This window comes from Netta rufina (genome assembly GCF_964035555.1).
Source record: "Netta rufina genome assembly, chromosome: 2".
Lineage (NCBI taxonomy): Eukaryota > Metazoa > Chordata > Aves > Anseriformes > Anatidae > Netta > Netta rufina.
Window position 1 is genome coordinate 108245648 of NC_140124.1, and position 26249 is coordinate 108271896.

A 26249-nucleotide genomic window follows, 5' to 3' on the forward strand; every position below is an offset into this window, starting at 1 on the left:
TACATCTTTCTCTGTGGAAGAAGACTTAAGGTGGTCAACAGATTTGCTTGGTTTCCCCATTTTTGTTCCGTAAGTGCTCTGTGCGGTACTGGGAACAATCCTAAACCACAATTAAAATCTTACTTAGGAGGGAAGTTGGGTTTGTTCTGGTTGTTTGCTTGTTTTTTGCCAAGTAGACCTTGTGCTACAGTGGTTATTTTGTATGGTCTCAAAAAGCTTTTCCTCTGGTTAGGTAAAGCACCTGCCTCATAAATATATATGCATGCAAACATAGGCAAGGTGAGATAAACCGGGGGAAGCCAATGCTACGCTTGATTTTATTTTGCTTTTCTACATAATCTCTTGAAATACATGCAACTTCTTTACTGTTTATATCATTGCAATCTTTTAATCCTCTAGCTGCAGCTCAAAATAAATGGGATAGAAGAATATATACTCTGTTTTAGGCTAAGATCTACATTTAACTAACTTTTTTTTTGTTCTATAATAGTTAAAATTCATAACCTCTAAAGCCGCGTCTCTCTAGAGCAGTCTGATAACTTGCATGCTTCTTTTTCTGCTGTTGAACCAGGCAGTTGTAGTGTTCAGTCCGGGTGTGCCTGCATGAGAGGTGGCGCGTTTAAGAACACCAGAACAAACAAACAAGCAAAAAAATGGTTTGTCTTTGGACTATATCGTGTGTTTGTATATGGGTATTCTTGAAGGACATAAGCTATTCAGGAAGACTTGTTGGTTTTGTAGCAGCCAAAATAACATCTATGCTAATGGTACATGGATATAACTCTCCCACTCAGGTTATACAAACATAAGCATTTCCTGGATCTTGAGTTCTTAAAACTTGGATATCTATTGCGTAGAGAATGTTAAATTCTTAATCTGAGGTGTAGTACAGTTTAATCATTTTTGAGAGTCATTTTATTCCTCATTCCTGTAGCATGAGGTGTTCAACCAACATATGCAGGGTTAGTTTAGCTGATTGGAGTATTTTATAGATGAGGGTAGGCGAATTTTATTTTTAGTTCTTGAACTTCCGAGGCAGATATTTTCCTTTGCTTTTATGTGTCTTCCCTTCCTCTCTTACCCTTCCTGCCAGACACAGTTTCAGTTTCTGCCTATTTCTGTGTGAAGGCTTCTTGCTGCGAAAACAATCTTTTTATGTTTTAGGAGAGCGTCTTTCAGACCCTTTCCTCCATTCCATTTACAGTTCATTTCACTTAGTAATGTTAATATATTCAGCTGGATGAGTTCATGCAAGCTAGGTAGAATTGCTTAAACGTTCAAAAATCAATCTCTCTGGAGCCCCAGAGTCACAAAAAAATGATTTTCTGCTGTGAGATCTTAGATATTGGTAGGCTTTTAAATCTTCTATCCTAGAAGAATGTGTAGTAGTGAGCCCTAACAACTTCATCTTTGTGCAGAGTTCAGGAATTTGGCTGCCTCAGGTAATATGTATGCTCCGGATAGCAAAACAAATTTGAAAGCTAAACAGGATTGTGAAGTGTTACTGCTTTGCCCTTTCTGAACTTGTCTTGTCCATCAAACAGCTTGAATTGCAGAACTGGAAATTGTTTTTAGGTTGTTGTGGCAGGTTATGAAGGCATATTGCTCTTGGAGTCATGCTGCTTTCAGGGCAATGACACTTGAAAAATGTTTACTAAGCTTGATATAACTAAGAATGTTATCTAGGAAGTTCTTTATCTTGCTTCCTATTCTGTAATCTGAGGTACTTCTATACATTTGCAAGAATTATCACAGGAACGTTTTGCATTGTTGCTATCTGTAGTCAGATTCAGTGCTGCTCACCACAAATTTTCTAGCCAGGAAAAAATCTAGCCAGGGTTCTCTTGGCATTTGAGATAAATGAAACACCTCATGTTTCTCAGGTATGTGGTCACACTGTTTCTAATCAATCTGTTGTTTGCTTTAGTTCGAACCTTCTTAAATAATATGTTTATCTTGCAGAGTGAACTGTTACGTTAGAAGCTGAACTTGTAAATTATGACCATCTTTCCTTCTTGCCTTTTTTTTTCCCTTTAAAAATATGTAACAATAAAGGTAGATTAGTCTTTTAAGTTCTGATACAGATGTGTGTTTTTTTTTTTTTCCCTTCATGGCTTTGCTTTTTGCAGCTGATGTCTTTCAGTAATAAGTGCTCTGTGGTGAGGAAGTTGTTAATGTAAGGGTAGCAAGTGGCTTATCCCTGGAAGGTGCTTTGTAATCCTTATTTTACAAAAAGTGTCTCTCTAGGTATCTCTTGGATAACTTCCATCCCAAAGCTACCAAAGTGCCGCTGCTTCTGAGGTATGCAGCACATATCTGGACTCTTTTTCTGGGTGGTCTTTAGGTCCCTTCCAGTCTGATCCTTTCTATGGTTAAGACTTGGACCATAAAAAGCTTCTTTGTAAACATTTTTGATACTCATTAGGTTCGAAAGCTCTTTTTTTTTTTTTCACACATGAGGGGTTATTCTGTTTGTGCAATCCAAAAAGTCATGCTGTGAGCTATAGAGCTCTCAGTGAGATGTGTAGAAGAGGTAACCTTCCCTGCAGGAAACGAAGTATGTGGTTGTAGTCTTAGGGGATTTGGGAGTGGTTTTCTGTGGTTAGGTGAGATCACTTACATGTCTGTGAGGACAACTAGAAAGCCTACCACCTCAACTCAATTCTTAACAGCTGGAAATTCTGAGCTTTTAAATAGCCAGTACGTAAATAATAAAGAATTCCTCATTTAGGCCTGCTTTGTTGAAATGAAACATATGGGATGGATACTCTGTAAAGGATGGCTGTTCCTGATTGTGTCAAATATCTAACAAATTCAGTCATCCTGGCATCATGAAATCACTTTTCTTGTGTAAGCCAGTACCAGAGTCCCCTTGGAAGTGGCCAACATCTGGATGTGAATGACAACATTTGTCCGAGAATTTCCCCTGTAGCTTAAGTAAGGATTGACTGTCAGCATAGGGCAGGATTAATTGCTTAAAGAATAAAAAATAAAAATATTGCAGTCTTTCTTTCTTGGGTTGCAGCTCCATGGGACGCAGCAAATATCTCCCCTGCCAAAAGGAAGATGTTCAGTTCCCTGCTGCAGCCTTTTCTTGTAGCGCTCTGGTGTCTGCCTGGTGTTTGTCACGTTCTTGTGTGCTGATCAAACTTCCTGACTGAAGCACCCAGACAAAAACTGGGTGTGCTTCTTGCAAGCTGCAGGCAGCTCACTGAGAGGGGCTGCTGAGGAAGCGTAGAAGTGTGGCCTCCCAGTCTTGCAAGTGAGTTGCTATTTGGTTAGCAAGCAATTTTACAGTTGCACGTGAAACTAATTGGAGGTGAAACTGATTTTTATTAATTGCTAATTTTAATAAGGAGGCCGTTCTGCTAATTTCATTAGTCGCTCAATGACAGTTTCTTCTCATCTTTGTCAGCCACGTTGTGCAAAAGCTGTGGGAGAAAATTCTCTAGCATGTTATCTAGTGTGGTAATCCTGTGGTTTATACCAAAACAGTTTTCAATCTAGATTGTCAAGCCTCTATCTTTGCTTGTTAGCGTTGCTATCCTTTTAAGTTTTCTGGAGAAGAATGGTGTTTTGTAATTTTAAATCTCAATATGATTAGCTAACGTGCGTGTGTTGGACTTGAAAAGCCCAGAAAGTGGAAAAATACTTATATAGCTGTGCTCTCTCTGAAAGTAGTTTGAGATTTCTTGCACGTTTACAGTTATATTGGTCCTGTTAGATGCCTACAGAATCAGTTCCTTTTGAATGAATGCAGTGCACCCCGTGTGACTCTAAAGCAGGCTTTGAAGGCTCAGAATGGAAGTACTTGATGAATTACCCAGCCAAGGAAAGCAATATCAGGAGGAAGAATTCTTGTAGTGTAATAGAGTTTTGTTTAGAGGCATTAAGGAAAATCTTAAACATTATCGTGAATAGAACTTGAAACCCTGTTTGGAGGCTAATAAAAACAGATAAGCAAATCGACAAATTAATTTTGGATCTCTTTGAACAAATATTATTCCCAAATAGGTTTTTATAGTTTAAGCCCAGTTATAGGTTGCATTTGTGTGCTTTGCTTGTTTGCAGTGGCTCTTTGTTCTCCCAATAGTGGCTTCAGCTTCTGAGTTGTGCATTCCCTTGGATGCCCTTGAAATGGGTTTGTAGCAACCTTTTGGGTGGGAGACAGGAGAGGGCAGAATGAGGAAGGATTGCACTTAGTTCTCCATTAGAACATTTTTTCCTCCTCTTTCGATTAAAGCTGAGATGTTTTTTGGACTTTGCTTCATAGTTCATGTTGTGTTCTTAGTCTGAAAGACTTAGTCATTCAGAAGGTTGCTTAAGTATTTTAATGGACTACAATAACTGATAAGTGATTGTATGTGTTCTTTGTTTATCTTTGCATTTTGCATTTCTTTTCAGTTTGACCAGAGAATAACCTTAATGTTCATCTTCTTTTCCTTTCTTTTTCTGTCCTAAGCTCCCCCATTCTCATCTAGCAAGGGTTTCTTAACCTACACTAAAATTGGTCTTTTCAGTTTCGTGATATCAGGAGTGTAAATAACTGCAAAAACTAAGAAACTTGTTTTCTCTTGACTGAAACTTTGTGAAACCTCCGTTGTTTCCTAAGATAGCTTTTTGCACTTAAAATAAGTTGTTGCATGACTGCGTAAACTTGGTTAGGACTTGCTTTTACATATGAGAATGTATGTATCATTTAGTGTTTACTCTTTGGATATAATTTCTGTGGAAATAATGGTTGTTGACTGGTAGGTTGTACTCTAGTTCCTGTATCTGAGGGGAATGCTCAAGACAAGACAATGTCCATGCTTTTCAAAAAAGTTTTTACAAGCCCATAACATTGTTGCAAGAGTTTTTAGCATTTGTTTCATGACAGAATAAATTCACTGGGGTTGTGCTTCACTTATATAAGAAACAAAAAAAAAAAAAGGATTCCTTTCCCATTTATTTTTTCCAAACTCCTTTGGGCAGCTTGTGTCTCTCAGTTAATCTTTTGATAACTTGAGGTGACTTAGGCATTTTTAAAATACAGCACGGTGAAGGAAGAGTTGCATGTTGTGATTCTATATAACTTACTCTGATGCTTAAGGTTTTCTGCATCCTTGCGTATAGTTATTTCTATTTTCAATAAAGAATCAGTTGTATTAAATAGGCAATCTTCAGAGAACAAATTTCTCTGAGCTTACCTGAGTAATTAAGCACTATTTGAATCTAGGCCTTTCAGGTTTTAAAATGACATAATTCAAGATTTACCTTAAAATACTAAATAAATGTATGTTCAAGTTAACCATAAGCTATTAAGAATGGTCTGGAGACTGGCAAGAATTGGCTCAAAATTCCGTTGGCTCTTCAAGGCATTTTTGTAAAGCTTGTTAATTTAAGCAGAGTAATTGATAAATGATATAGCATATGTATTTTGATTTTTAAAAGAACTTAACTTTAAAAAAAAAACCTTCTTTTTACTTTATTTAATTACTTTTTTTCTTCTCTTTCTTAGTCTCAGACTATGAACTACGTAGGACAACTTGCGGGACAAGTCCTGGTTACTGTGAAGGAACTGTACAAAGGCATTAATCAGGCTACCCTTTCAGGATGCATCGATGTCATTGTGGTCCGGCAGCAGGATGGCACATACCAGTGTTCTCCTTTTCATGTCCGATTTGGGAAGCTTGGTGTCTTGCGCTCCAAAGAGAAAGTGGTAAGTCCAGAAAGTGGGCCAAAACAAAGCTTTGAATACCAATGCATTCGCTTTCTTACTCCTCTTTCTTCCTTTCCCAGCCCCCCACATATCCAGTTAGCAGCTTCATTAAGTGTAGAGCAGTTTCTTGTTACGGAGTGATAATTATGGAATGCAAAACAGGACTTCCTGTGGTAATCTAAGAATTCTGCAAGAAAAAAATGTTGTTTTAAAAACAGTTCTGACAGCTCTTGAAGTTATCAAGTAAAGAATTATACTACAAGCACAGACACTTCAGTCTTAAAATATTTATGTGGTTATTTATTTATCTATTCAAGTATGCTGGGAAATAAATACTAAATGCATTTAATGCATCCCTGATGCCGAAAGCAACTATTTTTGGGATGTCGGAGGGATAAATAGAGTATATCTTAAGGGTTGGTGACCTGTCATAAATATTACCAGGGCTGCATTAATACGGGCATGGCCAGCAGGCAGAGGGAGGTGATTGTTGCCCTCTGCTCTTCCCTTGTGAGGCCCTGCTAGGAGCCCTGCATCCAGGTCTGGAGCCCCTAGCACAAGAAGGCTGAGAGCCTGTTAGAGTGGGTCCGGAGGAGGGCCATGAGGATGATTAGAGGGCTGGAGCACCTCTTCCATGAAGGAAGGCTGAGAGGGCTGCAGTTGATCAGCCTGGGAAAGAGAAGGCTCAGGGAAGACCTCATTGCAGCTTTTCAATACTTAAAGAGGCCTTATAAAAAAGGTGGAGAGTGACTTTTTGCTCAGGCAGACAATGACAGAACAAGGGGGAATGGTCTTAAACTAAAAGAGGGGAGACTGAGATTAGATATTAGGAGGAAATTCTTCACTGGAGTGGTGAGGCAGTGGCACAAGTTGCCCAAGGAAGCTGTGGATACCCCATCCCTGGAATTGTTCAAGGCCAGGCTGGATGGGGCTTTGGGCAACCTGGTCTGGTGGGAGGTGTCCCTGCCCAGGGCAGGGGAGTTGGAACTAACTTTCTTTAGTTATTTTCCTTCTTTTCTAACTCATCTTTTAAGGTCCCTTCCAGCCCAAGCCATTCTGTGGTTATCTTTGTTTAATGCTGATACTCAGTAGAAAATGCAATTGTTAGTATCTACAAGCAAATAAAAATTGGGGATTAAACTTTGTTCATTGTTGGGCGTGTTAGATAGGGAATTGTACTGGGTACAACTCTGTCTGGCAGGTCTGAGACTGTGGTGCTGCAATCCCCTTGCCCGGGCTTTAGTAATCCTGTACTTAGGGAGTGGGCTGGATTGGGTTATTAATTTGATTTAAAATGAATCTATTGTGGTGGGGAGTTTACATCCTTGTAAGAATCCTAAGTACTCCCAGGAGGGAGTACTGTGTATGACAATATTCCCTGGGGGTTTGTTACTGAAGGGTGGATTGATTTAAACAGATCATAAAACTTCAGGACTATATACAGCTATTCTACGAAGTAAAGTGGCACTGCAGGAAACTACCCTTATCTTTATATTTTTGTCGTAAAAGGAGAAAGAAGAAAGGAGAAATAATGTTTTGGGCAGCTTTTTGTTAAGGGTGTGGTCATACTCCAAGTTGCATGCATTAAGATTTTGCGCTTCTCATAACACAGGCTATCAGCAGTTTTCCTCTTTCTTTTTTTTGTTTTGTTTTCCCACTTGCTAGTGTTCTCTTAATGAGCACACTGCTGAAAAAAAAAAGTTGATTTTATTGTTTTCCTTAACAGTTCTGCAACAAATTACATCATGAACGCTTTTTCAGCAAGGTATAAGAGAGGAGATACAGATGAACTTTAAATGCCTAATGTCTGTAGAGCAAGTGAGATACACATATGGGAGGAGTGATTTGAAACTGAGCTTAAAATTGAAGGAAAAAGTGTTCTAATGGAGAACTAAGCTTAAAAATGTCTTAAAGTACCTTTTAACAAGTCTAAAAGCATTTTCCCTCTTGCAAAAGCACTATGGTTGCAGAAGAGTTGAGGTACCATGTCATATTCTTATAAACTCATGAGAAGGAAAATCTGAAACAGTATCTGAGTTGCAGAAGGAATTGTGCAAAATCTGCCCTATTAGAAGCATGGGGTTAAGGTTCCTTCTCCGAAAAAAATACTGCCTTCAGTGGTCTTCCAGTTTTCCATCTTGAACTTCTGGTCTTTGTGACTGGTTTGTGCTAGGCCCCAGTTCAGTCTGAGCTTAAGTATGTGAATACTCTGTCGTTTATCATTCTTCCAGGAAAGAAAGACTAGAGCAGTGCTTATTTATGCTTCTAGCTCTCTAAATCAGGTGAGCAAGACTTAGTCAGCAGATGTTTTCAGTTTTTCTTCTGGGTTTTAGGATCTCTACTAACAGCCTGATGTATTTTCAGTTAACAAAATAAAGACGATTATAACAAGCTTCTTTCAGAAAGCAGAGGAGGGAGACAGTGATGATTATGCAATGGAACAAAGTTTATCGTCAGAGATGAGCAAGACTCATGGTCAGTGCTTTCCCCTGTGATGAATTAATCATGTTAAATCGTCTCTTTCCACAGATCGATATAGAAATTAATGGTGATGCTGTTGATCTTCATATGAAACTGGGTGACAATGGAGAAGCTTTCTTTGTACAAGAAACTGAGGAGGAAAATGTAAGAGCTTTGTTCTTTATGGTGGCTACAATGCTGTGTTAACAGAGTGATGTGTTGAAAATGCTTAATGTAGTATTGTCAATATGGTAACTCCTGAAAGCTAGATTTTTGTGACCGACTCTTACATCATTTTCATGTACTGCCAAAGTGCTTGGTATTTCATAGAGTTATGTTACCAGTGATAATAAAGTAACTAGTTGATTATTACCATTAGACCATTATTTGAAGGTTACCTTGTTCTGTTACATTCATTCTGGTTATACAGATTATAACTACAGTTATACAGATTGCAGTCTTATAATCACGTTTTGTCATATGTTCTTATAGCTTACATTACAATCTCTGTACTAATGAAAGTGGATTAATTTGGCATATTTTTTCTTACAATTTTTAGCATACTTTTTCATGATTTTATTTATGAAATTTTCACTAGTTAGTAATAGCTGCTTTAACTTGAGAATTCTTATTGTATTAGAAAGCAGGAAATAATGTCCCAAGACATTTTTCAGCGGGAAGATAACAAGCTTCTGAGAAAACAGGAATAGTTCATTTTTAGTCAAGTTTTCTAAGGACATGGAACCTGTGTTATTGCAGTATTTTTCAGTATAGAGCTTTGGTTTTGATCGCTTCTGTTTCAGGAAGGATATTCAGCAGCATAAAAGGAAAGGAATTTTAAATATAAAAATCCAGAATGTTTAATGAAACTAGAGGAGAAAGGGAAAAAAATCTGTCTCAGCAAAGTAAAGGGTGAAGTGTGTGTATTCACTGTTGCTATTAGGAATCAGTCTTTCAAGGAAATGAGCTTGATCCTCTTACTAGCTTATGACAGTGCTTGTTTACTGTGAGGGAATGGAGGAAGCTCTCCTTTCAAAAGGAGATATATTACTTAAAGTGGAAGAAGAAAATAAACATCTAGACTAGTGACCTAAATGATAAGTTGGGGTAGGAATTCATAATATTTAAGAGAAAGCAAGTATGAGTTCTGTTGTAACATTCACCGTGAATAAAATCAAAACTGAAAGTGCTTCTTTATAGCTGCAAGTTGTTAGCCATTGATGGGAATTGATCAGTCTTAAGATTATTTTCAGAAAGCAAGGGTGATTACCACTAACTTTGTATATTAACTTAGAGCAGAAGTTTTATATTAACTTAGAAGTCCCTTACCTGTTCTTAATGTCTTCTGGAAAGCTGGTAGTTCATGCTGAAAATAGATTGAGTTAGGTAAGAAGCAGCTGATTGAGTTATTTCTAGTGCTCACAGATGCTTTTTTCTCTGCATTTCTGCTACTGGTCAACATTTCCTTGTGGTAACTTCTTGAAGCTGTGTTTAATGCTAAAGCTCTCATCGGAGGTCTCAATGAATTTGGAAAGGCTCTTTCAAATGGTCAGTCTTTGCTGTTTTCAGAACTTGATATTCAGAAGAAAGATCACACACAGGCATTGAATATTTAGTTCTATTGCTACCATTAATTTGAGCCCATAACTTTTTCCCCTCCATGGAAATTCAGTTATCTTCTCTTTCTGTTTACTTCATATTTGTTCCTTCACAGTGTATTTCTTTCAGGTCTTGATATGTTTCAGTTTGTTGTTGTGATGTAAACAAACACTGAGTGGTTATTGGTAAAGCTTTTTCTTCATCTGTATTGTTGCTTCTGTAATTAATTGAGGGTTGGTGCTGGTTTTATTTTTGCTCTTTGTTTTAACCTGAGTAAATTATAGTTCAGTTTATCTTTTTGGAAGATACTTTCTGTAAATGGTGTCTGACATGAATGACAAGACTTGAAAGCATCTTCAGTTTTGTGGATAACACAGAACTGGGAGGAGGCTCCAACTTGACATGGCCGTGGATATCCTAACCTAAGGCCCTACTTTCAACAGAAGATCGAACCAGATAACGTCCAGATACCAATTCCAACCTTTCTGTGAATCCAACTTTTCAACGCCTTTCTATGAATCTGTTTCAAAACAGATAACATTGGGTTTAATTAATCTGTTTTTAGTAATGCATTTGCTAAGTATGGATGGAACTGTTGTGACTGTTTTACTATCAAAATCAAGTGTGTGTGTGCCTTAAAACTGTAATAATATTAACGTTCATTTATCTGAACTTTCTGTAATCCTTCCAGTGAACTTCCGTTCTGGACATCAGCCTCTTATATCGCTGGGCTATTGTATGGTTTCATGTCTAAAAATAGATGCAAAGATTAGTAATTATCCTGTATGCACATAACAAGTTCTGTTTTTTTAAAAGAAGTTTGTGCTTTATTTTCTTTTTTTTGTTTAGGAAAAAGTTCCTGCATATTTGGCAACATCTCCAATACCCACTGAAGACCAGTTTTTTAAAGACAGTGACAATCATTTGAAATCAGGTGAAAATGAGAGGACATGTGCAAACTCAGAAATTCCACATTCTGTGGAACCAGAGACTGTATTCACCCCAGGTTCTGTGAAAAAGAAAAAAAGAAGAAGAAAGAAATACAAGCAAGATACGAGGAAGGAAGATCAAATGTCTTCTACTGGGACAGAAGAGATTTTTGAAATGGAAATAAGCTCAGATGATGAGAAAAGCGTTCAACCCCTAAGGTAAACGATCAAATATTCGCTGAGTGCTTTTACTGGTATTACTGAGCTTTTTATAAGTGACTTGCACCTTTCCTCTATGCAAGTAATGTCTAAGTTTCAGTAGGCTTGTAGGTAGGCTCTTGTTAAACAAAATCCCAAACTCTTGCCTTCTATATTCTTACAGAGTCATTCAAGTTTGGCCATTTTGTTGTAAACATGAAATCCATTTAAGTCCATTCTCATAAAGAAAAATGTCCTGATCTGTTGTGTAACTTCTTTGAGGCAGGGTGGTCCAGTAGTGTTTGGAAACCTGTAAGTAAACTCTGATGTGGAATGTCTCTAGTACACTGCATCTGACTCCTCTTGTAACTTGAAGTTTACTTCAGTAACTACAAACTACAAAAATTAACACTCCTTTACATTAATAAAGAGAATTCTCTACATATGTGTAGTTGTGGTGGGGAATAACCAGCCCTGTATGCTGAAGTGGATAAACTACTAGTAAACTGGAGCTTGCAGTAAAGTTGTAACACGTACTGAGAAATGTTAGGAGAACAATCGGAAGGATTATGGACATAAAGCTATCAAGCATTTAAACATTTAAAATCCAGGGAAAGCCTACTCAACAGGGTTTCATGGAAATTTCTTAGGCTGTGGAATGAAAGAAGTGAAGTTAGTTTTTAAACAGAGCTCAGTGTTTTATTGGACAACTTTACTGCTAAATGTAGTATGAATAAATTCTATATCTGCTCTGGGAAATGGAAGAATGCTTTGGTACAAGAATAAAATGTAACTGAAAACTCTCCTTCAGTATGGATCTTCAGGGGAGTCGCAAGCTTAATAATAAGTAGCAGTCAAAAAGATCAGTGCAACAGAAGAACGTGAATCTAAGTGATATCACACCTATGCCCAGTAAAACACAACAAAATTTGGAATTTTAGGTGTCTTCTAGAATATTTGTGGTATTACTATTTCATTTGTTTTCATTGTCATGCTTATGTCAAAGAATTTTCATATAGATACTGCTCTCTTGAAGATGAAGATTTGGTGTTTCATTTGGCTTGATTTTTTTCTGCCTTTTTACTTTTTTTCCAGTTTAAGAAAAGCAAGATTTTTAATCAGGCTTCAGTGCAAGAGCATTAAGACAACAGTATCTTGTCATAGTGAAAACATCAAAAATCAACCATCAAGTATAGGAAGAAAGCAAATACACCCTGTAATGATTTAGTCTTTGTTCAATAAGTCATTGCAAAATTCATTTTCTGTCATTGCAAATTTAAGGTGTTACATCAATAGTAGTTGATTTCAACAAGTGTTCAGAATTCAAATTAATATTCTAGCAATTATCTTAATATGATGAGAGATGAGTAAAAATTTGTAGGTTTGACTGAAATGTCTGGTCTAGCCATAGCCGAACAAGCAATAGCGTTTCCATAAAGGTTACCCCAGTTTTATTTTTGTACTGTCTAGAACAAAGGATTGAGAAGGCTTTTTATTTGTAAACCATAATACTTTTAATAACAAAAACGGTAGTAGAAATGCCTTGTCAGTGTTGTGATGCGAAAGGAAGGTGACCTTATGAAAAAAGAATGCTGTTTTCATGTGAATGATCATTAAGTGCAGGACTGAAAAATTAAATTGTAGTAATTGAAACCCAGAGACAGTAAGTTCATGGCTATGTATCTATTAGTGGAGTTCATGGATGATCATTCCAGTGGCTTACCAAGGCAGGAAATAAAATGCTTTGTGATAAGCTTATACAGTTTCTTTTCCAGTTGAAGATACTGTTGTAGAAAAACATTCGTAAGGTTTCTGTGCACATCCCGTGGGGATGTAAGGTGCTATCAGTAGGTTTGAAGTGTTTTTATAGCCCTGTGTGATATCCATAAATGCCTGGTACTGAAAAAAAAACTCTCTATAAAGAAATAAAACCTTACACTGCTATTAGACATATCTTCAGATTGCAGAGTGACACTGAGAAAGGAAAACAGAGGGTGGAGTTCCAACAGGAAGGTCAAAAATTCAGCCATAGGTACCAGCACGTCATGTCTTACCTAGTTCTTTCCTTACAGAGTGGTAAACAAGCTGTTTCCTGTTCCTCGGGAAAATTCAAAATGTATTTCCAAATGTTTATGGAGTTTTTTTTTTAAATGGCCTTTGTGTCTTCTAGCTATGATGGCATGCTGTAGATCTAGTTATGTTACAAATGCTTCAATAATCTAAAATACCAGCAGGACTGAGATTAGTGCATCTGCTCAGAAACAGAGGGCGTTTTTTTTCCTAGTGCTAGGGGTGTTGCATAGTGTCAGTCCTGGGTCATGCTCCACGACTCCTCCCAGCCCTGTAAAATGGAAATGATTTTCACTTTCAATCCACACAATTAGTCCGTGCTTTCAGGAAGGCATTAAATGTATATTAACCTTCTGAAGCATTCTAACATAATGCCTTTAAATGATTCATTGGTTTCTTAAACCAGCCATGCAGTGCATCAAGCTGGAAGAAGTTACCTGTCTCCAAAATCTTCAGTATTTTGATTCAATATAAAATGGATATGTATGAGAGGAAGTGGTAGCAGTCTTTATGAACATTACAAAATTAGTAATTTGGAATGAATAGTGAACTCATGTTATAAATTGGTATACACTGATTAATTTTCCACTCTTATTTTCAGTGATCTTTGACTGTGTTTGTATTTTTAACCTTAGAGATGAGATTTATTCACTTATAGTTTTGTGGGATTTTTTTCTGGTGCTTCATGTAAACTCATTTGGTGGCTAGTTTCTGGTGAATAAAATCTGTTTAGAACCACCTACTTGTCATCTTGCCCACCCTCTGAAGTCAAAATATTGAGGACCCCTCTGTAATAGTTTTCTAGTGTGCTTTTGTTAATCTTTTGATAACATCTTTTGCCCGTTTTTTAGATACTTAGCACTGAATAAAATAGTATGAAACTTCTCTATCACAGCTTGGTTTGAGTGCAAAGGTGTGTACAAAAGTCTTTGCAGCTATAATATCAAGCCAAGCTTTCATCATCAGGACTCTCATTGCAGAAGAATAATAATACCCAGTATTAAATACTGAGCTTAGAAATGTATCTTAACAGAGTCTAGACTCTTCCAAATGAAAGACTTGCTCAAATGAGAGATCATTGTAACTGCTTACAGCCTAAGTAAACTGCAGTATTAAATAAGTGTGTAAAATCTAAGTATTTATGTATTTTAATATATAGTGTTAATATTTTTTCTATGTCCATAAAGTAATTTAGCATTAGCATTCCAAAAGAGGTTCAGCACAAGCATGCTGCTAATGGAGGAAATATTTCTTCTTTCTTTCATAATAATGTCTTAAAATAACTTTTCACATTTTACACTGAAGTTACAGACTCATCTTTTTTGTGTTATTTGCACTGTGCATCCATGATGCAAACTTATGGATGAATTGTGTGGCCAGCAGCAAGTCTAAGTGAGGGTTTGGGGTTCAGCTTTGGGTTTTGGCAGTATTAGCTGGCTGTAGAGAGTGGTATCACATAAGTTATCATGAATTCCTTGTTCAGTATTAACTTACATGATATCAGAGACCTTTTAAACTTGCAATATTTCAAAGCATTTGTTTCTATAATAATTAACTTGTTTACAGGTGTGCTGCAAACAATGAATTCTTTAAGCTCTACACTTCTTCCTTTAGATCTTGGATTTTTAATAGCATGTAAAGTCACTTTTCTAACTGAATTAGTAATGCAGATTTCTTACAGTGACTTATTAAATGTCTCATGTTATTTCTGCAGAGGATCCTCAAATTCATCACCAAAAGGCGAAGAACAAAAAGAATCTTTGATTTATCACTCAACAGATCATTACCCCTTATCTGATGGAGACTGGTCTCCTCTGGATAAGTAAGTCACTTTGTAATGTCATTGTGCATATAAAGATGAATGATTATAATAAATGTGCCTTTTTATTATTATTTTTTAATTCTTGATCTGTAATACTATCCAACTCGTCTAAGTTCTGTGATACCCAATGTAGCATAAGCTGCTTATTTGGAACTTTGGGGAATTTTCCACTCTATGTATTAAACCAAATTTTTGTCTTTTTCCTCAAATGAACAAAATGTTCTTGCTCAAATTCACTATCAAAGAAAGAAAATACCTTTCTCAACAAAATCTTATTAATTGTATGAAAAGTTCCTGTGTTCCCATGACTCACACTAGTGTAAGTAACATTTGATATGCCATAAGGCAGAAGCACTGGGTATGTAAGTTTGAACTTGTCAGGTGCAAATTACTTGAGGTAAAGCGAGGTCCTTAGCTTGGATCATTGCAGCACAGAACAGAGGATTTGCTAGGTACCGGAACACTAGCCCAGAGATACCAGAAGCACCATCTGTTGATTGTGGATTCTTAGAGATGGCATGATAAGGCTCACCAGTCAATTTTCAGTTAGTGACTGGGGCATTTATGAGCTTTTTCAAGACTCATTCTTCAGAAGTTTGGCTTTACCACTCTAACACTAATCTCTATTAGTGTAAGTAGATGCAAACCTTGAGGTGAATTTTACCTGAACACTGAGCATAGGGAAGGGCGTGTATGTAACAGAAGATGCTGATCAGCATGCTATGATTCATGTCAACTCTGAGTGTCTAGTTTTACTGCTTTTCAGTTTGAGGAGTCTACCTCACAGCAGATACTTTCATGGTGTCATTTGTGGTGACCATTACTGGTCAGCCCTGTGTGATGGCCATTGTTGCATTTTTAGCTGCTCAGTGTACCAGGTGCCTGTTTTTCTTTACTCATACAGCAGAATAGATTAAGCTTCAGAAAATACTTAAAAATAATCTCCCTGCTTTGGGTGTTTTCCAGGGCCATGGCCTCAGTAAGTCTGAATGCACCACACCATGCTTGGTGCCTGCTAATTCCCCAATTCCCCCAGTCATAGCTTGTTAATGAACAGAAGCCTCTCAGAAGCAGTTGGACAGGAAATCCCATTATTGTTCCTTTTTATGTTTTGGGCTGACATCCACATCCTCAATTGTGCTTAATAAGTGTAGTGTTCAAATGTTCCCTAAAGGTTTGTGGTTGAAAAGCATCCACAGTGTTTGACCCTGAATGATACAGTGCCACATGGATTATATCATCTAGTTAATTGTAACATCAAGTCCTTCATCAAGACAGGCTGGTACTTCTTTTCAGTTTATTGAACTCTAGCTAACATAGGCTAGCAGATTATATCTAGGAGACAAGATCCTTTCAGTGCTAATCTCCTTTCTTCTTTACATGTTTATTGAGGTAGTCTTCTATAGCAATTTGTCTGTGAATCTTGTGAGATGCCTGGACCGTCTGTTTTTCATTTTCTTTTTTTTTAACAAGAAGCTTTCCAGTAATAAAGAAATTGCCAATTTTTATTTCCCTTTTTTTTGGGGGGTGGAGAAAATCTACCTGGGAAAAGGGAAGTTTTACATTGAATTATTTCTCCTGAGCCACCAAAGAAAGATTCTTTAATGCATATATCATACAGTGAAAGAAATTAGAGGTTATAATAACCTCTTTTTTTGGGAGACCTGGAACAGCTAATAGTCTTTTTTTTTTTTTTTTTAATTAATATGGTAACTTTAGCTGTTACCATATCTCAAAAAGAGGATTACTTCACAAGCTAATCTTTGAGATGTTTTCATATGAAAGTTTCACAGGGCATAGATACGTTTGATTGTGAATATAGTGTTTGTGATTTCTGGTCTTTTAATTAATGCAGCCTTAAAAACTTTTACTGCAGGTACTGCCTATCACAATAGTTCATCTCCAGTGGTATCTGGGTGACTGGTTGGTAAATTGCCACTTAAGAGCGTAGGTTCTCCATTTCTTGGTTAGCCTGTGTCAGTGTTTGGATGTCAGTGTTCTTCCTATCCAAGTGCACAGCATTAACTGAAGTGACTCAAATCTGGCAGCTAGATACATCTCTCGCTTCTGCAGTTGTAGTAGTTGCAGCTGAGAAATCTAATCCCTTATTTGTCCTTTTTTTCTATATACAACAGCGTACATGGGTATATTTTCTTTTGAACAGAACAGTATGTCCAGCTGTACCCATCCTAATGCTTAGGTACCATCTGAGGGATAAATTCACTTGAGTCCCAAAGCAAATCTGCCTCTGGTTGCTCAAAGCCCCATCTAGCCTTGGCCTTTAACACTTCCAGGGATGGGGCACCCAGTTTCTCTGAGCAGAAGTCCATCCCCAAATGGAAACTTAATGGCTAGTGTGAGTCTGTATTTGGACTGTACACGTTGAAGAATTTTAGCTACTAATCCACACTTTACAAATGTGGGAGAAAGTTGAGTCATTTAAGGTAACAGAAGTCTAGGGGAAAGATACTAAGTAAATCATTCACATTTTTAGTCATAGGATTTCTTTCCTAAATCCAAAAAGCTTTGCTCCTACTTCAGAGAGCAATCTCTTTGATAAAAGCTTAAGAGACAGGAGGCTTGCTTACCCTTGGGACAAGATAGGATGCTAATTATTTGGGATGTTAATTGTTTGCACTAAAGGCTGTGTATATGTGTAGTGGGGCCATGCCTTTGTTCAAATGTGCTAGGTATTTTATTTAAGGAGCAGTATTTAGCTTTGAACAGGCACTGCATTGTTGCCTACTCAAAATAAATAGAAACAGCCACTACAGATGCACAGATATATGCTGGTAAATTATGTTGTGTTTTGAAATTGATACTTTATTCATTAGGGTGGTATCAACAGATCTACTTAGTAGTTTTGTGTTTGAGAGTGGGGCCACATTCATTTTGAAGCAGAGGAAGGCCTTAGGATGTGGTTTCATTTTTTCCATCACAAGAGGCAGGCATGGAATGATACTTCACATTAAGAAAAAGTGGAAGGTGGTCACAGGTCTTTTGGCTCTCTGGTCTCATTTCTTCTAATAAAAGGCTAGAAGTTCCTCCATGTATATTATGTGTTCAAACCTGAATCTTCCAAGACTTCCATTTTAACCATTGTGATTGTGGTAGGTAATCATGACTTTCTCAAAATGGGAAGGTTTTTTTTTGTTGGACAAGTTGAAAGGCTGGTTGGGATTTTTTGCCTTTTTTTTTTTTTTTTTTTTTTTTTTTTTTTTTTTCTCTGGAGATTGGCCCTCTTGCTCTTCAGAACCTTTACAGGGAGCTGAGTGAATGTAGCAGCCCAAGTCTTTCAGGGAGATGCTACAGTTTCTTTCAAACCACTGTCCTATTCGCTAGAATAAAACCAAAGGAATAACCATCAGCTATTTGTTACCTGATACCATCGATGATTTTCCTGTTTTAACAAGCAATGTTAGCATGACTGGATCACTGTTATGAGCATGGGCCTTTCGAGTAGACTTCTCTCTGAGAATGATAATGGAAAACTTGCACTTCAGGGGAAATGGAACAGATTTTGCCCTGAAGTGCTCAGTCTTTTGCAGGTACTGCTGATTATTAAGAATTAGGCTAAGAAACAGGTTAATAGGTCTGCTTGGCTTCCAGTTGACTTGTGATGTAGGCAGAACAAATTATTTGACACCAAAGGAAAATGAGTTTATATTCCTCCTCGTAACAAATACGTGCATGTATTTTCATCAATGTATTACTTTAAGTTCTTCTAACAGTGTAGAAAGTGCAATTTCTGTAGGAAACTTTTCTTTTGTGTCCTTGGATAATGAAGACTGGAAAAGAGCAATGTTGTTAAATCACATGTAGACTTGCTTAAATGTACTGCTACCTTGGATTTTCTGGTGTCCCTTAGAATATTATTAAGGACACTTACTGTTTGGATTGTGATCAGGTGATTGGATTTGCTTGCTTCTAATGTCTGTTCCTTATTGTGGAACATTGGTTCCACAAACCTCCAGAAAGTTTCAAATAAGATACTTGCATTAATTAATTATTGAAAGAACTTTATATGTTTATATATATATATATATATGTATGTATGTTTATATACACGCACACATAAGTGATATACCTGTAGGATTTACTATAAAATTTTCAGTATTCGATATCAAGGTTTATATTTAAATAAACAATCCCCAAACATTATGAATGTCAAAGTGTAAAAAGAGCAGAATTTCCGTAATCTCAATTATAAATGCCTTATTTGAGAGTGGACAGACTTGGACCTTTCCCAACCCCTAAATACTGCGTCAAAACAACATCATGTGTTTCCCTTCTTCCCTAAGACCTGAAGAGCAAAATAATTTCGAAACTTTTGAAATCACACCTTTTCTTATATTTTGTAGAGTGAGTTCTAACTACTTTTAAGCCAAAAGAAGTAAATTTCAAAGGGTCTTTTTCTGATTTATGGATAGTAAATGTTGTGGAGGAATAAGATAGAACTTTAATAAGTCATGTAGCCTGAAAGAAGTTTTCAAATAATCTCCCTTGCCTCTCCTAAATTACCTTGCTAATGTTGTTTTTCCCACCTGTAGACCATGATTTGGTGTTGCTTCATTCACATGTGAGTTAGGTTTGTAAAACTGCTGTTACTCAGGTCTTGGCATAGCAAGTTTAAATGCTGTATCTTTATAGAACAAAGAAACTCAAAGCAGACTTCTGCTGTACTTTTGGATAATCAACTTTTTTTTTTTTTTCCTGTTTGTTTTTTAATTGAATGTGGGCTTAGGAGAGAGCTATACCTACACTGCAGATCAAGTGAAGGAATCTGTTTAGGGTGATCACCAAGGAAGTCCTTTAATGTGATTTTGGTTTTAACCTAATTTCTTGCTGTCTGAAAACTGCTGGGCTTCTTGCCATGTTGCAGAATAATTGAACCTCTGTTAAGCTGTAGAAAATTCTACCAACAGTAGCTGCACAACAAATGCATTTTAAACACTGTAGCTTTCTTGCTTTTTTTTTGTTGTTGTTCCTGTTGATTTGCTAGCCCTTACGCTGAGCCAGTCTGTCCTAAAAGTGATTCAGAACTAGAAGTTAAACCTGCTGAGAGCTTGCTCAGATCTGAATCTCACATGGAATGGACATGGGGAGGATTCCCAGAATCAACCAAGGTATAGTTATTTACTGTCTCAAACTTTTGAACCGAATTTTGGCATATTTAAAATTGTGCACTGCAAGTGGTTTGTAAATCTGCTGCTGTTCTTCAGAATAATTCAGCTGAAGTAGGAAAGTAGCACCCCCTTGTGGCTGCCTGATAGTCGATGTTACTGAGTTCAAAAGCTGATCAGCAAAGTAATTCTTGAAAGCTTTGCAGTGATGTAAAATTTTTGAATTTCTAGATAGAAACTGACAAAAGCAACTCTGGAAACAGATTTCCTTTATTTTAGGATAAACTATAGTTTATCCTAAAGAGGAAGGGTAGCCTTAATAGATGGAATATGTTTTTTTCTAACAGGACAGCTGATGGCATAAGCCCTATCACATCGATGCTTACGCGTTTTTCTTGCTGTTGTGTCATCATGTCAAGACTTGCCAGTTTTTTTTATGGAACTTGCTAATAAGCTAGTATAAAGTTTTTCTTATAGGGAACTTTGCCAATACAGTAGGCCATGTTTTATGTTGCTAAAATACATGTTTAAATTCTTACCCAGTTTACTTGTGATCAGGGCACCAAGTTTACTGACAAAATTACCCCGAGTACAGGTTTAATGTTCAGACCAGAATAAAACAAATATGTGAAGTGAAAGGATTGACTGGAGTCTTGTTTTTCAGATAAGCAAGAAAGAGAAACTGGAACAGCCCAGAACAGCTACCATTACACCATCAGAAAAGACTCATTTTAGGGTCATCCTCAGCTCTGATGAAGTTGAAGATGATGATGTAGTGAAAGATTCTGTCTGTACGGTACTAAAACCTGAGCCAAGAACTCATCCTCTTCTTAAGCAAATGGATGTTAAAGATTCTCTTGCTTCTGCAATCATAGAACCACAGGATTCCTTAACATTAGATGCTGACCATCATTCCAGACTATTGGTAGACCCTCTACCAGAAACAAAACCAACAGCAAAAACTGACTCTCCTTCAAAAAAGAAAGGTATAAAACTGATTATTTCCTTCAGCTTGATCTACCAGATAGAGGCAGTAGTGGAAAAAGCACAAATGTGCCTTTTCATTTTTTTCTTAAAACTCTTTGAAGTCTTGATTAAAACCATAATTAAATTCTTCAATTTATAAATGCTGTAAGTCTGAATCTTCCAGAATTATGTTTGTCTTTAATGCCTTTGGATCTCATTAACCTTAATTGTTAAAATTAACAGGGGTGCACAAGCGAAGTCATCATCAGGGGCCTGATGATATTTACTTGGAGGACCTAAAGGCTTTGGAACCTGAAGTTGCAGCACTCTACTTTCCCAAAAGGTAACTTTAAACTAAAATTCCATGAACCTAGGCTTATACTGCAGTTGCACTATGTAAACAACTACACGTATGATGTGTCTCCAAGAAGAGAATGGGACTTCAGGTTTCTAGGTGTTTGTGAAGAAGCTGGTCCTAATCTCATTGTGGAAATTGGTTTCTGATTTGGCAAGAAACACGATGAAAGATCATGTGAGAGTTTTACTGAGAGATTTTCATCTTTGTATAAACTGTATGTTCTGAAAATATTGTTAGCTCTAGATAAACACACATCAGTTTATTTTTTACATGCCCTGTACATTCTTTCCAGCTAGTTTTTAAATATCAAAACAGACAAAAACAATCCCTTACAATCTTTGTGCAAGGATCAGTCTCAAAATTCCCTCATTTTGTATTTTATGAAATCTAAGCCTTCTAGGTATTTCTAAAATACTCTACAAAATTCTTCCAGGACAGTCATTCTGGAAAAATACAGCCTAATAAGGAAGAAGTGTCTAACTTCTGTTGACCTGTGAACTTTTCAGTTTGTGGGTCTGGGGGCAGGATTGATAGCAACAGGAGAACATAACTGTAAAAAGTTTTAGTTTTATTTTGATAGTTACTAATAATCATAATGTTAGATGTCAGTATGGTATTTTTCTTATTTAAAAGACAACCTATTGCAGTTCTTTTTCCAAACAGTGTTCTAAAAAATGTAAAGCAATGTCCTTTTTCCTTCTTATTCTTATTCTACAACGTTCTGGTAAAGACTGAGGAGCATGGTATTGTTCTGTGGCTATAGCATGTAGAGGAATTTTCCTCATTTAAATCCAGTTTTGTTGCAGGCAAAAGAAATGTAATTACTTCCCAATTTAGATGGATGTTGGGAGGAGAACTGGACACTATCGATAGAGATTAATAAAGGGTTTGCGTGTATGTGTCTGATTTCTCTTTATTATTAAATTTATGTATTTATGTTGTAAAATGATGCAGGACATTAGAAAAATGCAACAGCAAGATCATTTTTGATTAATCGTACAGCTCATTCCATAATCTAAAATCTATACATCTGCTTGCAAGAGAAATAATTATGGAAAATGTGATTCTTTTTTCCTTTTTTTCCTTTTTTTTTTTCCCCTTCCCTGTAGTGATTCCGATCCAGGCTTCAGGCAGTGGGCTGAGTCAGATACCCTTTCTGGTTCTCAGTCACCCCAGTCAGTAGGAAGCGCTGCTGCCGATAGTGGCACAGAGTGCATGTCTGATTCTGCTATGGACTTGCCTGATGTTACTCTCTCACTTTGTGGAGGTCTCAATGAAAACGGGGAGATTTCTAAAGGTATGTGAGAAACTAAATCATAAATGGTAGTAAAGCTCAGGCAGTTAAATGAAGTGGTGTGTGTGTATATATATGGTAGAAATAAAAATTATTTCTACCTTATGAAGCTTTGGCCTATAATTAGGCTTATGTTGAGAAGCATATTCCATTTTCTAAAATTCTTAAGCATTTGCCAAGCAGAGATTGTGGAATTTAGCCTGAAGTTAGTCAAGAGCACATAGAGTCTTGAGAAATGCTTATCTCTTTTTTCATGCTACACATTACACGTCTGACTAACCAGTCTTATTTCTGTCTGCAGTTCCTTGTTTACTCCAATATAAATCTTCACAAACCGTATTCTTCCTAATTGCTTGGTGTTTTCCCTTGGTGGTGTTTTTTAGCCATTGCGAGACTAATTTATTATCTTACCTCCTGTTCTACTTTTCCTATCCTAAATGGTTTTTAACCCTTAGCTTTCTTACCTGTTGATTCTTCTGTCTTTATACTAACTTCAGTGCTAACAATGTTAACTTCAGCATTTAACTTCAGTTTTATGCATTCTGAGTAAGCTTCTAGTAGTGCATAATTTTCATCAATGTTTTTAGTATTACTTTTTTTTAATGATCATCCCATCTCTTAAGTCATCAAGTGAAAATTGCATGAATATTATAAGGGCTCAGAACAAATCCTTCTTCTCGTTTCTTATTTCTTACTTCCTGTGACTGTTAAAGTGTTACGAGGGTTTCCTTGCTACTGAGAAGGCAGTCAGGCTCTTGACAGGTAGGCCATATTAGCATATCTTAAGTGATGCTGCAAAATTAGCAAAGACTCTGAAGTGACAAAGCATTTTCCTAGACACAGACTGATCAGACATTTTAGGATTTCGTATTACTAATTTTAATCCAAATCTGCTTCTATTGCAGAAAAGTTCATGGAACATATTATTACTTATCATGAATTTGCTGAAAACCCTGGACTCATAGACAATCCTAATTTGGTAATAAGGATTTACAACAGGTAAGTCCTCTGTATCATGAAATCATTTCTTAGAGAACCTTATTTAAAATCTACCCTATCAAGCGAGTGCATTTCTCGGCTTCCATTTTGACTTATTTTTTGATGGATCTGCTGCTTGGTCATAAAGAAAAATGCTTAAAGCTAGATTTAGTGCAAGCTTTTAGTTCAAAATCAAAGTGAGATTTCATTTCAGCACTGATGTTGGTGTGTATATTAAAATAATTCCACTTGCAACAAACTTTAGTTGTTGGCAGGAAACACATCTTTTCATTAACAAAAGGGCAGTTTGCACACTGGTATTTATTTACCTCTATTCGGGTTTTGTAATAACTTATCAATAATGTGTTTTTAAACAGGTATTATAACTGGGCGTTGGCTGCTCCAATGATTCTGAGTTTGCAAGTGTTTCAGAAAAGTTTGCCTAAGGTAAATGAGATGTATACTTAAAGATTTTGCATGTAGTAATACACTTATCTTTTTATTCTGTTTTTTTCTACACAAACTTAAAAACATACCTATTTTTTCAGGCTACTGTTGAGTCTTGGGTCAAAGAAAAGATGCCAAAGAAGTCTGGAAGGTGGTGGTTCTGGCGCAAGAGAGAAAGCATGACTAAACAGGTAATCAATTTTATATTTTCCTCATCTATTAAAAGATTTTAGAAGTCCATTTGTCAAAAGTGCCTCAGAACACTTCTCATACAGCTCTGTCACTGACTGCCAGCTGGGAGTTACTCACTGTTGCAGTACCTATTGCTACTTCTGAATATTTCATCTGAAATACTACATAATTTTTCATTGCTCCTAGTTGCTTCAACAACTTACTCAGCTTTTGCACATTATTCTTCAAACCCTTTCTTCTAAGCCATAAGCTTAGTCAAGTCAAAGCTACTCTTCAGTCATTGCAATATATTTCAGGAATTTATACACAAATTAAGTAGGTGCACAGTAGATGTTATGCTGAGACACTCCATTTTAGACTGTTACCTAAACCTTGAATATGTCCTAAATCTTCTCTTTTTTAAAAATCTGATTTTTACAAACTTAGAGATTGACTTTCCTTTAATGCTAAATTCATCATTTCAAACTAGTATTTCTCAGTTTCGGGTGCGTGGAGTGTTGTTTTTTTTCTTGGTAGACTGAAAAGCTTTAACAGATCACTCCTTCATAGGGAACCTTTTTGTTAAATAATTCTCAGAATGAGTGATTCTGAGACTTGATGTAGCATATGTACTATACTGATAGCTATTTGCTTACGTATGAACTGTTGAGTTCACTTGGATCATTTTAAAATGCTTAAATATCAATGTGTTCTTTATTGTCATGTTGCTTTAGATACCAGAAGCAAAAGAGGGGAAGTCTGAGACGCAAAGAGCAAATGAACTGCCAGCAACTATAAAAGAGCAAGTTAATAGTAGGTGTGTTCCTGCCTGAAGAATATTTTGTGTACTGAATAGTCTCTCCCTCTTTCTCTCTCTCCTTCTCTCCCTCCCTCCTTCCCTGCCTCCCTCCCTCTCTCGAGGAAGAATTCAGTAGGAGTTCACTGTGGGAGAAATGTTTTCCTCTAAGCTATTGAAGAGAAGCCAGATGTGTTTGGTAAACAACTCAACAAAATTAATGTGGCAGTAAACATTGTAGCAACTACAAATACACTACAGTTATGTCCTGAATCCTATTGTTTTTACTTCTTAAATTCCAATGTAACTGACAGAACAACATGTATGGTAACCTTTAGCAATGGGCCACCACCCTATAATTTACTAGTGGGATTGTTTGAGATATCATTTGATGTTCTTTTGTATAATCATAATAGGCTTTGAATAACTTAAACCATATGCATTTTTTGTAACATGAAATAACTGAAACAATAAAATGGCATTAATTACAGTACACAAGTTGCCCAAGATTGTAATGGGAAACTAGCAGTATTTAGCACAACTGTTTCAGTCTAAATATGTACACTCATATTTTCCCATGATTTCATGAAGATACTTGTAAATGTTTTTGTTTTTAAGATTTAAGAAACTGAATATACTGTGAAATTAAGATAAATTAAATGCTACTTTTAATCTTTAAATCTCTAATTAGCAGAAAAACAAATCTGAATAACCTTAAAAGGTGAGCTACTCTGCTAATTTATCACAGTTTAAAAAAAAATATAGTGACTGTGACAGCTTTTCTTTAAAAACAGGACACTTACTCTCTTAGTATCCCTTTTCATCTGCAGTATACTTAATTAATCAACACAGTATTAGTGACCACTTGACAATGTCTTTACTAATTTCATCATGTGTGGAGCCAGCTAGACTGTGCATAGTAATACTTAGAGCTTCATCAGTAGTAGCATGCTTTACAAGTCTTATTTGCTTATAGGCATATACTGACTTTTTCTGGGCACAAACTAGACTTTGGACTTTGTTAATCTCTGCTATCAGGCTAGTAGTGAATCCTTGGCATAACCAGAAATTAATCTTGTGTAGGAATCTTTCATCATTAAAGAAAGATTTTTCTGGCGCTTACAATTATTCTGTTTGATGTCATGTTAGACCTCCAGAAGATGATTCTTCTAGTGATGAAGCATCACAAGAGTTGAAGGAATCCTTGAAAATAGATTCTACAGTAGAGCATCCGACCCATGGGAACATTCCATCTTACAAGAAGTCACTTAGACTCTCTTCGGACCAAATAGTAAGTGGCATGCCTTCATTGCATATAGAATGCGTCATAGTTATAC

At 36.5% G+C, this 26249-nt stretch overlaps 1 protein-coding gene across 3 annotated transcripts in view; it reads left to right on the forward strand.

Annotated features, from left to right (window-relative positions):
* LPIN2 (lipin 2) overlaps nucleotides 1-26249 on the forward strand; it is a 45581-nt gene that overhangs the window by 9260 nt on the left and 10072 nt on the right. For all 3 annotated transcript variants that reach the window (XM_084306836.1, XM_084306835.1, XM_084306834.1), the window contains exons 2-14: nucleotides 5501-5701; nucleotides 8231-8326; nucleotides 10610-10908; nucleotides 14672-14779; nucleotides 19782-19905; nucleotides 20567-20888; nucleotides 21112-21211; nucleotides 22336-22523; nucleotides 23426-23519; nucleotides 23876-23945; nucleotides 24047-24136; nucleotides 24851-24933; nucleotides 26062-26203. In XM_084306836.1, coding sequence (XP_084162962.1) covers nucleotides 5510-5701; nucleotides 8231-8326; nucleotides 10610-10908; nucleotides 14672-14779; nucleotides 19782-19905; nucleotides 20567-20888; nucleotides 21112-21211; nucleotides 22336-22523; nucleotides 23426-23519; nucleotides 23876-23945; nucleotides 24047-24136; nucleotides 24851-24933; nucleotides 26062-26203 — 1908 coding nt within the window. In that variant the 5' untranslated portion in view covers nucleotides 5501-5509. The remainder of the gene's footprint in view (nucleotides 1-5500; nucleotides 5702-8230; nucleotides 8327-10609; nucleotides 10909-14671; nucleotides 14780-19781; nucleotides 19906-20566; nucleotides 20889-21111; nucleotides 21212-22335; nucleotides 22524-23425; nucleotides 23520-23875; nucleotides 23946-24046; nucleotides 24137-24850; nucleotides 24934-26061; nucleotides 26204-26249) is intronic.